General features: G+C 37.3%; 1 protein-coding gene across 2 annotated transcripts in view; it reads right to left on the reverse strand.

Annotated features, from left to right (window-relative positions):
• Positions 1-4,349: 4,349 nt before the first annotated feature.
• The window catches only part of LOC136255344 (neural cell adhesion molecule L1-like), a 69,249-nt gene continuing 59,832 nt past the window's right edge, over positions 4,350-13,766 (reverse strand). For both annotated transcript variants that reach the window (XM_066048082.1, XM_066048083.1), the window contains 3 exons: positions 9,514-9,680; positions 9,308-9,458; positions 4,350-4,475 (listed from right to left, as the gene is read on the reverse strand). In XM_066048082.1, the coding sequence (XP_065904154.1) occupies positions 4,449-4,475; positions 9,308-9,458; positions 9,514-9,680 (345 nt within the window). In that variant the 3' untranslated portion in view covers positions 4,350-4,448. The remainder of the gene's footprint in view (positions 4,476-9,307; positions 9,459-9,513; positions 9,681-13,766) is intronic.

The following is a 13,766-nucleotide window of genomic DNA, read 5'->3' on the forward strand; positions in this document are numbered from 1 at the left end:
TTAAAATGTAACCATTAACCTACCATCACAGCCATTTCTTGGCCGCCACCTTGGATTTCACATCTTTTTTCACCATGGCCTTTTTGGGGGCCGCACCTTTTTTTACAGCTTGGCTGTTTTTGATTAGATATCACTTCTTTTTGTATTTGTATACTGCAAAGCCGGCCTATGGCTGGCTTTGGGGCTTTTTTAACCCATGTGTTTTTTTCTTTACTACAGGAAGAAGAAAAGAACTTAAAGAAGACTTTTAGTACTTCAATTATTTTTGATTTCATTAGTAATTATACAAATTGTATACATATATTTATTAAATGCCCATTATTCCCCACAGGATATTTTTTTGCAGCTGATCTCTCTACTGGGTGACTTGAAATATAGCTGAACTATATACAGGATGGTTTCTTTGTAGCTGAACTCTCTACAAGGTAACCTCTTCTAGCTGGTCTCTCTACAGGGTATTTTGTTTCTAGCTGAACTCTCTACAGGTGATTTGTTTGCAGCTAAACTCTCTACATGGTGGTGTCTTTGTAGCCGAACTCTCTACATGATGGTTTCTTTGTAGCTGAACTCTCTATAAGGTGACTTCGTCTAGCTGAACTCTCTACAGGGTGATTTTTTGTAGCTGAACTCTCTGTAGGGTGATTTGTTTGCAGCTGAACTCTCTACATGATGGTTTCTTTGTAGCTGAACTCTCTACAAGGTGACTTCGTCCAGCTGATCTCTCTACGGGGTGATTTGTTTCTAGCTGAACTCTCTACAGGTGATTTGTTTACAGCTAAACTCTCTACTAGGTGGTTTCTTTGTAGCTGAACTCTCTACATGATGGTGTCTTTGTAGCTGAACTCTCTACAAGGTAACTTCTTCTCTACAGGGTGATTTGTTGTAGTTGAATTCTCTACAAGGTAGTTTGTATGAGGCTGAACTCTCTACATGGCAGTTTCTTTGTAGCTGAACTCTCTACAGAGTGATTTGTTTGCAGCTGAACTCTCTACATGATGGTTTCTTTGTAACTGAACACTCTACAATGTGACTTCTTCTAGCTGATCTTTCTACAGGGTGAATTGTTGTAGCTGAACTATCTACAAGGTAACTTCTTCTAGCTGATCTCTATACAGGGTAATTTGTTTGTAGTTGAATTCTGTACAGGTAGTTTCTTTGTAGCTGAACTCTGTACATGATGGTTTCTTTGTAGCTGAACTCTTTACAAGGTGACTTCTTCTAGCTGAACTCTCTACGGGGTAATTTCTTTGTAGCTGAACTCTCTATACGTGACCGGATTTCATATAACAAGGCTTCCACTAGCTGATCTCTCTACAGGGTGATTTTTTGTAGCTGACCTCTCTTCAGGGTGATTTGTTTCTAGCTGATTGCTCTACAGGTTGATTTGTTTGTAGATGAACTCTCTACAGGGTAATTTACCTGTAGCTGAACTCCTTACTTTGTGTCTAGTTTGTAGCTGATCTCTCTACAGGGTGATTTGTTTGTAGCTGAACTCCTTACATTGTGTGTAGTTTCTAGCTGATCTCTCTACAGGGTGATTTGTGTGTAGCTGATCTCTCTGCAGGTTGATTTGTTTGTAGCCGATCTATCTACAGGTAATCTGTTTGTAGCTGAACTCTCTATATGGTGATTTGTTTGTAGCTGATCTCTCTGCAGGTTGATTTGTTTTAGCTGAACTCTCTACAGGTTGATTGCTTGTAGCTGAACTCCTTACATTGTGTCTAGTTTCTAGCTGATGTCTCTACAGGGTGATTTTTTTTTGTAGCTGAACCCTCTTCAGGGTGATTTGTTTCTAGCTGATCTCTCTACAGGTAGATTTGTGTTGATTTGTTCATTGCTGATCGCTCTAAAGGTTGATTTGTTGCAGCTGAACACCCTGCAAAGTGTTTTGTTTGTAGCTGATCACTCTAAAGGGTAATTTGTTTGTAGCTGAACTCTCTCCACAGTGACTTGTGTGTAGCTGAATTCTGTGTAACTGAATTCTCTAGAGAGTGACTTAATTGTAGCTGAATTCTCTACACAGTGCATGACTTGTTTATAGCTGAACTTTCTTCAGTGTGACTTGTAATGTTCTGAATCTCTATAGTGATATATTTGCTTAACTCTCCACATGGTGACTGTCTTCTTGCTGAACTGTCTATAAGATTAACTGTTTGCAGCTGAACTCCCTACAGAATAACTTGTGATGTAATAAAATTCTATAATGGAGTAAATAAATTAGCCGAATGCTCTATTAGGGAGACTGTTCTATTAGAGTATCTCGATCTCGCATTTGCTACACGGAGTTGGCTTTCGAATCATAACTCAGTGGTTTGTAATCCGATTCTTCTGTACTACTGCAAGAACTTTCTATGAAGATTATTCCAGATATACACCGATTTTCAGCTCATTGCTCTAAGCGGTTTGCCTAGTAGGCGTGAAAACTAATACTTTTTAATTCATAAAAATCGATCGCGTAATTGTGACACAGGTTGGGTTTTGTGTCATATCTCCGTGGTCTTTATCTCGATTCCTTTCAAACCACCAAAAGGCACTCCTATGATGGTTACTCCATCTACATAGCAATTTTCAACTCATTCCATGAAGCGGTTTACCCTGTAGGCGTGACAACAAATCGATCTTGTTTTACGCGAATAATCGGTCATAACTCCTGAACCATTCATCGGATTTGTACCAAATTTGATGCTAGGATTCGCCTTTGGACTCCCTTTCTGTGTGCCAAATTTCAAGGCGATCGGAGTACTCGTTTGCGTGTTATAGCAATTTTTGCAAGTGTGCGAAAAGACGAAGAAGAAGAAAATAAAAACGAAGAAAAAAAAACGAAACTTTGGCAGCTCGTATCTCGGAAATGGCTGTAGCGATTTCCTTCAAATTTGGAATGTAGACTCCCTTGGCTGGCGGGCAACTGTGTAGCAAATGTGGTTCCAATCAGATAAGTGATCACCGAGATACAAAGGTGTGAAAATGACGTTTTCGTTCTTCCTGTCAATATACTCACGGTGTGGCGCGCCGGCTTCTTGGGCCGCACGACACACTATCGTGTGTCTTGATATACTCACCGTGTGGCGCGCCGGCTTCTTGGGCCGCACGACACACTATCGTGTGTCTTGATATACTCACCGTGTGGCGCGCCGGCTTCTTGGGCCGCACGACACACTATCGTGTCTTGATCAATGGCAACATACCAAGTTGGGTCAATCTAATATCAACAGATTTCTCTTATTACAGGCAGAAGGGTATGTAAAGAGCTTCAGGGCATGCTGTACCCGAGTACTCAGTGTAGGGATGCGACTGAACTTGAATGGAGTCAGTGAGACAATGGAGTAGTCACCATGTTAAATTACACTACAGGACAGATCTAGAATTAATGCCATTGTGTTTTCGTGATTACAACACTAAATGTAGTGTGATAGCCTTATTTAATGGAAACTAAAAATGCATTTCACTCATGGTATACAGAGATGCAAGTGTTTAACATCTACAACCACTGTGTGCACATCATCAGCTAATTAACATTTTTCCTGTGTTTTATCCAATAGCATTTGTATTAATCAATCAATCATTAACTATTGCATGTTAAACTTACATATTTTCTGTGCAACCTCCATTGTAAGTTCTCAAGGAGTGATACTTGTCACTTTCACTGTTTGCAATATCTAAATATATGTCTTTCTTGATAGCATTGTTGAGATAACGTTTGACCTATGGCCTTGGTCATTGTCATTTGACCAATCACATAACATATAGCCATTTCGGTAGACACTGTATACTTTTAATGGGAAACTATAGTTCTACAAATATACCCATAATTAATTTAATATTTATTTCTTTGGCTGCTTCAGAAAATCATCTTGTTGGACAAACGATAAAGCCTTAAAAACTTGTCAGTATATATGCAACTCCTAGTACAGACAAACAAAGAGCTAGGATAGCTAGATAAACAAGCAGTTGCCATTAATAATTTACCAGGTTTGAGCATCAAACTGGTATCCTGACCATTAGATACCATATAATTATATGTCCTCATAAATTATGTAAAAGACTTAATTGCTCACACTGCTTGAAGGTTCTTAGTTTACTAATTTGTTAAGATGCCTTACTGTAGTTATACTGATAGTAAAGTGTCAGTAAACTTAAGTATATGGAACATAATTATTTTACTAAGTTTTAAACTCTCAGTAAAACATCAGTGAATGCGGGTTTACTGAAAAACTACTAAAATAACAAACAACTAACTGTTCCATATACTGGGGATATACCACTGTAGTAAACTAAGATACTTCAAGCAGTGTCATTCATGCTTGATATTTATTGATCAGTATTCACTTGTGTATACCAATGATGTAGTATCATAAAATTCAAGAAATGAATCAAACATAGTTATATGTACTGTGTATTATAACTACAGCTACAATGTTGTACTTTTAGTTATTGCTATACTATTCACATCACTGGGCATCACTTGATTCAGCCTCCTGCAATAAAAATGCATATTTTTACAGTAAAGTTCATATAGCTGTATTCGTGGCATAGTACATGCAATTTACTACATACATTCACAGCTGAAATGATGCTATGGATGCTAACCAATTTACAAAAACTGATCATGTGTCCTTCTGATCAAACTACAAATCTAATGTGTGTGGTATACGCAACCTTATGGTAATTTCAGTGCAAATCAATATTCAAACTTATAAGTGCACGTATGTCGGTTGTAGGATTGTTGTTTGTATATAGTTTTGGACTTTCAGTGTAAGTGTCTACCAATAACAAATTCAGAACATTTTGAGGCTACAGCAAATGCAATGTACAGTATGTATTGTTGAAGTGGAATGTGTTGGAAGGACATTTAGAGAGGGATGCAGCTGGTCATCCTCTCTACTATATCCATGGGGATTAAATGCCTACTATAGTATATCTGTAGGTGTAGATGACTTCTGTTGTTTCACTACGTTTTTATGTTTATGATATTGAACTTAACAGTTCTAATATTTCCTTCTACAGTACTTGTATAATTTACACTAAACAAAATTTATTTGTTGTTACTATAATTCTATTAGATTATTTTTTTATCTTCTGCAATAGTGGCAGCTAGCCTAGCGCCTTCAGTTGTAAGTCAGCCACATTATTTATGCTTTGCTGTTGAAAGCCAATAGCTACAGCATTAAAAGCAGTAAGCCACATAGTTGATTAGTATAGTAGCTAATATAATAGTTTAAATAAATTTGCACAATTGTTCCATATGAAATTCATTCTACAACAAAATGTGTGAACTGCAATATTTATTGTCTTATGCAAATACTACTATTATGTATGTCAAAGGTAGCTGCCCAACATAAACTTGCAAACAGACTGCCACTTGAACACATACAACTAAACTTACGAGTACACAGAAAATTTGGAATTTTCAACTAGAGTAGGGACCATAGCACATTGATAAAAGTGCTGAAACAAGCTGGAGTATTGCACGATAATAAATCACAATAAGAAGTATTATATCCCTACTGTGCATTTCTTTTGAGCACAGTAGGGATATAACACTTCTTGTTGTTTTATTGTGATTTAATATTGTGCACTACTCCAGCTTGTTTCAGTACTTTTATCTATGTGCTATGGTCCCTACTCTACTTGAAAATTACAAATTTTTCTGTATACTTGTTTGTTAACATTTTTTTGTAAATGATTATTATGACTGGTGAACCCACATATACCGCATCTGAAATGGTGCCGTGCTCCCCAATTATCGTCTGAAAAGTAAAGTATCCATTACGCTTCGTTGTCAGCTATATTCAACCCGTTACATAGCATTTTAAATCATGAACTGTTCGAAAAGAACCTCTGCAATCCACGCATACCGAAAGAAATGGTGCCGTGCACCCCACTTATATCAATTATTGTCTGAAAAAGTTAAGTATCCATTACGCTTCTTTGTCAGCTATGTTGAACCCATTACACAGCAGTACGAATCAAGAACTGTTAAAAGTACCTTTGCTATCAAAATAGCCACTATGACAAATACGAATGATTTCCGTTATGAAGGAAAGCCATCACGTGCTTTCGCCAAGTCAACACTTTTTGCTGTCAGCAAAGATGAATAGGACACAAAGGAGGACACTGGTAAGTCCATGAAGAATGAATTGCACGTACTGTGGTATGCCAAAAGGAACCTGTCGGGCTGAAGCGATGTCGAACAGTGAAAAAATCAAGCCCGTAGCCATTATCGAGTTATGCTTGTCTGGAGGCATCAGTCGTCAGTCAGTCACTAGAAAATTCCGTTAAATGAATTTTCTTTTAAATTCCGTAGCAACTTGTTGAAAGTGTTTCAGGTTGATCTGAAAGCTTTTTTGGGCTTAGTTGTACCTAACCAATACTACTTCGTCATCGTCAGGAGAAATTAAGGCTGTTTATTGGGTGATATTATTTTGTGGGCCACGCTTACTCCTTTGTGATCCCTATTATACAGTACTATTGTACTGTATGATAATTTTCCTAGTAACATCAGCATAAACCAACCTTTTTCTCGTCAGCAACATCAATGTTAAGATTAATATGTGTATCATTATCAAAGCTAGCTTGTAGTATGGTGCGTGGGCAGATCAAAGGCTGCCGCCAGTGTTACAAATCAGTTGTAAACCAGTTTACAAATAATTGTAACATGGCTAAGTACCTCCTTTTGGCCACACAGTATAGCCACTAATTAGTTCAAATACTTCAAATGAAACTAAACACCAGACCAACACAGGAAGTCACAATGCAAGGCTAATAATATCAAGGACTGGCAAGGAGGTAAATTGCACTGGAACGAATGAACACGCAACAAGGCACTCGTCTGAATGAATGGGAAGCAGTACAACTGCTGGGCTGAGTTGGTATTGGCTATACCACATGCTCGTTCGCCAATAATTTTTTTTAGAAAGCTAAGGCCACTCCAATTGGTAATTATGTTTCTGGTCCACCGCCCACATCCTTTTTTGGAGAATGTGAAATTTCAGAAATACATGGGTAAAATACCTGCATCAGCTAGTTGAAAAACCTGGATTTCAGAAACAAATATTGGGCTGCACAAGTATGCTAAATAAGTGCCATAATTTGTATTTTATCAGTGAAAACATGCAAGAAATGGGCAGAGTGTATAGTACGGATCAATATACTCTAATAGAACAGTCAGTAAATCACAAAAAAACTCTAATTGAGCAGTCACTTCATTGTTGCTGAATTCCGCCCGCCTGCACCTAAAACTGATTTTCAAAGGACCAGAAACATAATTACCAATTGGAGTGGCCTAACCAAGGTTATTATAGCGCACTACTCAACTATGAATATCAGACACTTCAACTACACCCGTCTAAATTATGCGAAGCGGCACAATGGCTGGAGTGATTGGCATCGATGATGGCACCTCCAATCGCGCATAACAAATGCGCTACCAATCAATACAGTAATTAGTGAGTAAAATCGTTTCTTGTACACAGCGCTCAGCGGTAGCCAATATTAGCCTTGTACACAGCGATCAGCGGTAGCCAATATTAGCCTTGCATTCAGTCTTGTTACAAATGGGCGCCTTTGATCGGGGAGTTGGAAAGGCGGATATGGTCAGACACGGACATTTTCAAAGCATTTTTACATTTATGTAAGTTATTTTTCATACCTAACGCTGTTTTTACAGCAGTCTTCGCTTCCAGACTCAGGTGTTGATCTTTTCATAGCGCTTATCCATTTATAAGCGCACATGCGAAGGACTAGACCAGCACTCCACAGACCATATAGTGTTATACACATGCTCTAAAGTCTAATACAGAGTTATACAGTTGTAGAGATTAGCTTGTATGCCCCATGCAACTTAGCTTAGCAGGCCAAACCACAATTTTACGCCTTTTAGTATAAGGTTCAGGCGCTTATACCGAGTGTTGAGGGTTTCAAGGACCTGGCCTACGAGATTAAGTTGGGACATGCTAGATTAATCTCTGTGATTCTGAATTAGATTTTTAGAGCACGTATGCAACACTACAATGGTCTTTATAGAGTGCTAGTCTATCCTTCGCACGTGCGCTTATAAATGGATAAGTGCTATGAAAAAATCGACGCCTGGGTCTGGAAGTGAAAACTGCTGTAAAAACAGCATTAGGTATGAAAAATAACCTCGAAAATAGCTTATATAAATGTAAAAGTGCTTTTTGAAAATGTCCGCGTCCGTGTCCGACTGTATCCGCTTTTTCCAACTACCCCCTTTGATCTGTGCACGTCCCATGCCACAAATCAGTCAGAACACACCCATTCAGTTTGTATCTGATTTGTAAACAACTCCACCCTTGGGCTGGGTGTCTGGATTCAGTAGAATGGAAGGGTACTTTGGTAATTTCAATTGATGTTCACCTCTTTATAAAGACCACCTTTAACAAAGACCACCTCTTTATAAAGACCGTTTAACTTTAATGTTAAAATGTTGCTATCTTTGTTGTTTTAGAGTGTATCCCCATAGAATGGTCTTACTGATCAGTTGTGCGCCACATGCCTAGAAAAGTCAGAGTGATGTCTGATTTGTAATACAGCAATATACCCTCTGCAAAAACAGTTTGGCTGTATAAAAGTGATGTCCCCATCAAACTAAAAGTAACTGACAACTAAAGGAGCTATTATTTGGGTGAGGCCAAGAAATACTGACAAATAACTTGCTATAATTTTTAAAAATTTGGTCCTTTATCATTGACTCCTACAGTCTTGCTTCATTCCTAATTAATTCCCTGTAACTCTAATTGGCTAGTAATTTAGCCGCCTTTTTTCTCCTCTACAATGCCGGACGGACTATTGAGAAAGGTACCAATTTACTAGCCTATTAGATTTACAGGGAATTAATTAGGAATACAGTCAGACTGCACAAGTCAATGATAAAGGACCAAGATTATTGTAAATTATACTTAGTTGCCAGTATATTGTATTAACATTCATTTCTAGATATTAGCTCTTTAGTTTCCAGTTGCTTTTAGTTTTGTGGACACATATTTTTTTGTATAGCCAATCTGTTTTTGTATGGGGTATATAGCTATTACTGTATTGTATCATAAATCAGATATCATTGGCTTTTCTAGACATAACATGTGGCACACAATTCATCAATAAGACTGTCCTAAAACAACAATTCAGATATTAAAGTAAAGCGATCTTTGTAACGAGGTGGTCTTTTTAAAGAGGTGACCACTAATTGAAATTACGTAAGTACCGTTCTATTCCACCATTCCAGTCCATTCCGCCATTCCAGTCCACCATTCCATTCCATGCACTGAATCCAGACGTCCCCCTAGGGCTGTACCTGTACTGTGGCTCCGTCTCTTTGTTCCAATTGTGGAGAAGTTTGCCCTGTAACATTGTAGGTCGGTGCCACTACAGGATTCATCATCATAACATCAGATTCTGTGGTGTATGTTACTTCTCCTTGGTAAGCTGTTTTCTCACTATGGTATCTGTGGAACCATTTATGCTGACAAAAATATAAGTTTTTAAATCAGTTGTACTTACTGGTAGTACCATATTAATACAACCACTCCAACTATTATTATTACTATCACTACAATGACAGCAATAGTAACTCCAACTGCTATCCCAGCTGTGTTGTCATCATCATCTGAGGAAGCTGTCCTCACCATTGCAAGGTAATCATTATCCACTATCAGTGGACCATCCTCCTGTAATATGTACACATTACATCATCTGAATTATGTTGTGTTGGTGGATAAGGTGGTGGACTGTAGGTATCAAGTAATGCAGGGGCATAAAAAAGTGGTTTCCAAGGATATTAAATGGTTATAAAAAATTTAAATGAAACAAGGGAGGTTGCCTACATCTGCAGATACATTAAAGGACGTTTAATTCCCTAGCCTTGACTGAAATATGTAGAGAGATTTATTGCTTATTTTTTTGTAATGTAAGTATGACTGGTAAACCCATGCATACTGTTTCAAAAGAAAGAATAGTGCCAGACATATCATAAAATTAAATTTTCACTGAACAATACACAAAAAAATAATTGTGAAATTTTCAACTAGAGCAGGGACTATTTTAATAGCACATTGATAAAAAGTACTAAGCAAGTTGGAATAGTGCACGATATTGAATCACAGTAAAACAATAAGAAGTGTGTATCCCAAGATACCATAATGGAAATATCACAGTAAAACAATAAGAAGTGTGTATCCCAAGATACCATAATGGAAATGCACAGTAGCTCTTATTGTTTTACCACAGGAAGAAAAGCTGCATTTCAGGTATTCGGAAATCCCCAGTAAATGTACATTTCCGGTGTACATGAAATTTGCACATTTCCTGAAGTTGTATAGAGCACAATTTCCAAGACATTCCCTAATACCAGGATTTTGATGATATTTCTTGACATTTCTTAATTCAATTTAGTGACATTACTGAAACACAGGAAAGATCTAATTTTTAGAAATTTCTTGACATTTCCTGCACTCAGAATAGGTGGAGTCAAAATGCAAATTTCTTGTGTAGGAAATGTCATGTGTCATCATCACATTTCCTAAACACAGTACAGTATGGTGCCAATGTACATTTTCCTCTCCACCAGTTCAGGACACATGACATTCATGGACATTTCCTAAATAGCAAAAAACAGACAGCACTAGTATATTACAACTAGCTAGCTAGCTTACCTACTATAGTAGAGTTTGAAAAATGTATAAGAACCTATATTACCAAGATACTATTTCATTGTGGGTTTGGGTTATCACATTTCTTGTTACTGTAGGAAAGGTCCAGCAAATATGATCCTAAACCAAAAACAGCCTTGTGGCTGTAAAAAAAGGGTGCTGCCAAGCAAAGTAGGATCAATCAAACAGGCTTATTGAACATGACTGGTAAGAACAAGGACTGATATCAAGTTATGGCCAAGTAGATATTCCATGATCAATCTGTTAAACAACTGTTAAGAACAAAGACTGATATCACGTTGTGGCCAAGTGAATGCAGTATTACCTATTCTCTTGCATCTAGCTATAGCTATATAATAAAACTAGAACAAATACACATGCAACTGTTATTAAATTGTCATTTGGCTGCTTTTTAAGATCACACACCACAAAAAAGCGGCCAAATGACAGTTTAATAACAGTTGCATGTGTATTTGCTCTAGTTTTATTATATAGCTATAGCTAGATACAAAGAAAATGGGTAATACTGCATTTACTTGGCCACAACTTGATATCAGTCCTTGTTCTTACCAGTCATGTTGAATAAGCTTGTTTGATTGATCCTACTTTGATTGGCAGCACCCTTTTTTTACAGCCCCAAGGCTGTTTCCGTTTTAGGATATCACACATTTTTGTCACTGAGCAAGGAAAAAAATCAATGCATAAAGCTAATAGTTTCATATACAAGCCACCTTTGGTTATCAAAACAGCTTAAACAGTTATTGTGTGTATTGCATCATACCTTGGGACATGAAGTTGCAAAACCAATGATGTAGTTTAGTACAAGTAGGCAGGTACTTGTCGGTGTTGCAACCTCAATAGGGTATGGCTTCTATAGGCACCATTAAAACCATCAGTGAACAGATTGAGTAAAGTACATTTTCCAGCAGGTGAGAATGTGGCCCCAAACTTCTTATTATACTGGATTGTCCCTTGAAATGCACAAACAAAACTGTATTGTGGGCTGCATTAGCTACTTTTGACCCATTATTAAATAGCAACTGAATAACAAACACTTTCGAGAATAACATGTGATAGCAAGTTCATTGAGTTCACCATACTGATCATGTTCACATAGCATTGATGCTTACAGCCAAATTTGCACCGAGTTCACCAACTTAAAGGGTTCTAAATACCACAAAATAAATTAGCAATTAGCATAGGCAACGTTATTATTCTATCAGTGAGCGCACTTATGGAAATTAACTCACCACTTCCCAGAAAACGGCAGATTATAATTAAGTGAAACTATTCCATATGTTTAATTACATATCAAAGATTGTCCCATAAAGCACAAGAGGGAGTAAATCAAATTTTGAGAAAATTACTTAAGGTGGCTCTTGTAAGAGAGGTGGAGTTCCAAGATTTGTACTGAAGAAACTTACCTAGCCAAAGAACTTGTGAGAGTAAATCCAAGGCTGTGGAACTATCGCAGTCTAAGATGTAAGAGTAAAAAATGGGTGGCTCACACTTACTAGTATGCCAAGGAGGAGAAGGAGAAGAATACGACATTTTCAGCAAAATTTCATGCGGTGTTGCTAAAATATAACAGGGATTACTTACTTAGAATAGCAATATACCATAGGTTTTGTTGTATCGTGAGATTCTTTTTACAAAAGAATAATTTTAATGGTAGGTTTTAGGTGTGTGTTCTATTAGAGTTAGTTGTTCGTGTAAATATCTCACGGTAATCGTGTGCCCTGCTTTCTTGAAATTTACATGATGTGTCTTATGTGTCCTTGGCCTACGGTGGAGTCTATAATGTACCATGCATATTGCATTTCAGGTTACACAGAGGCCTTATCCTAACCTGTAAAGTATTACAGTAGTCAGGTATGACAGCAATAATTGGAGTGACAATCTCGAAATATAATGAGTGAAAAATTGCTTAGTTTAGGACATGTCACTACATGCCATATGTATCCATGATTTAGGAAATTTCATGTAAAAAAATGTCAAATTTCTGCATAGTGTAGGAAATCTCACTGTATACCATTTGTGCTTTGACTACGGAAATCTCATGTAAATGTCAAATTTCTGAATAGTATAGGAAATCTCATTACATGCCATGTGTCCTTGACTTAGGAAATCTCATGTAAATGTCAACTTTTTGAATACTATAGGAAATCTCACTGCATGTCACGTTTCTGTGACTTAGGAAATCTCACATAAATGTCAAATTTCTGAATATACATGTAGGAAATCTAACATGTCAAATTTTTGGCAGAGGAAATGTCCAGACACATGAGATTTCAAATGTTTTAGGAAATGTCACAACATGTGACATTTACAGTATACTGATTTACTCCAGGTTTGATATAGTACATTCAACAGTGACATTTCCTGTACATTTCCATGCTGAATTTTGGTCCAGAAATGTCACTTTTTTTCCTGTGTACTGTGACTTAATATCGTGCACTACTTCAGCTTGTTTCATTACTGTTTATGATGTTCTATGGTCCCTACTCTGATGAGAATTCCAATTTTTTGTGTATTTGTAAACTTTTTGTGTAAAATAAAATTATTGACTGATGAACCCACACATACCACATCAAAAGAAAGAAATGGATCCACACGCCCCAGCTACTAATTAGTGTTTGAAAAGTGAAGTCTCCATTACACTTTGTTGTCAGCTATGTTCAACCTGTTACAGAGCATTATAAATCAAGAATTGACACCTTTTGCCATCAGCAAAGATGAATGGGACACAAAGAAGGACACTGGTAAGTCCATGAAGAATGCATTGTATGTACTACAGTATCCCAAAAGGCACATGTCCGGCTGAAGAGACGTCAAACAATGAAAAAATCAAGTCCATAGCCTTAGCCATTTTCGAGGTATGCTTGTCTGAAGGCATCAGTCAGTCAATTACTCAGTCAGTCAGTAGAAAATTCAATTTAATAAACTTAAAAAAAAAAATTTCATGGCAACTTGTTGAAAGCATTTCGAGTTGATCCGAAGGCTTGTTTGGGCTTATAGTTTGACCTAACCAATGCTGTTTAATCGTCATCAGGGAAAAGTGAGGCAGGTTTTTAGGTGATATTTTTTCATGGGCTGCGCCCAACC

This window comes from Dysidea avara, chromosome 5 (genome assembly GCF_963678975.1).
Source record: "Dysidea avara chromosome 5, odDysAvar1.4, whole genome shotgun sequence".
NCBI classification, from domain to species: domain Eukaryota; kingdom Metazoa; phylum Porifera; class Demospongiae; order Dictyoceratida; family Dysideidae; genus Dysidea; species Dysidea avara.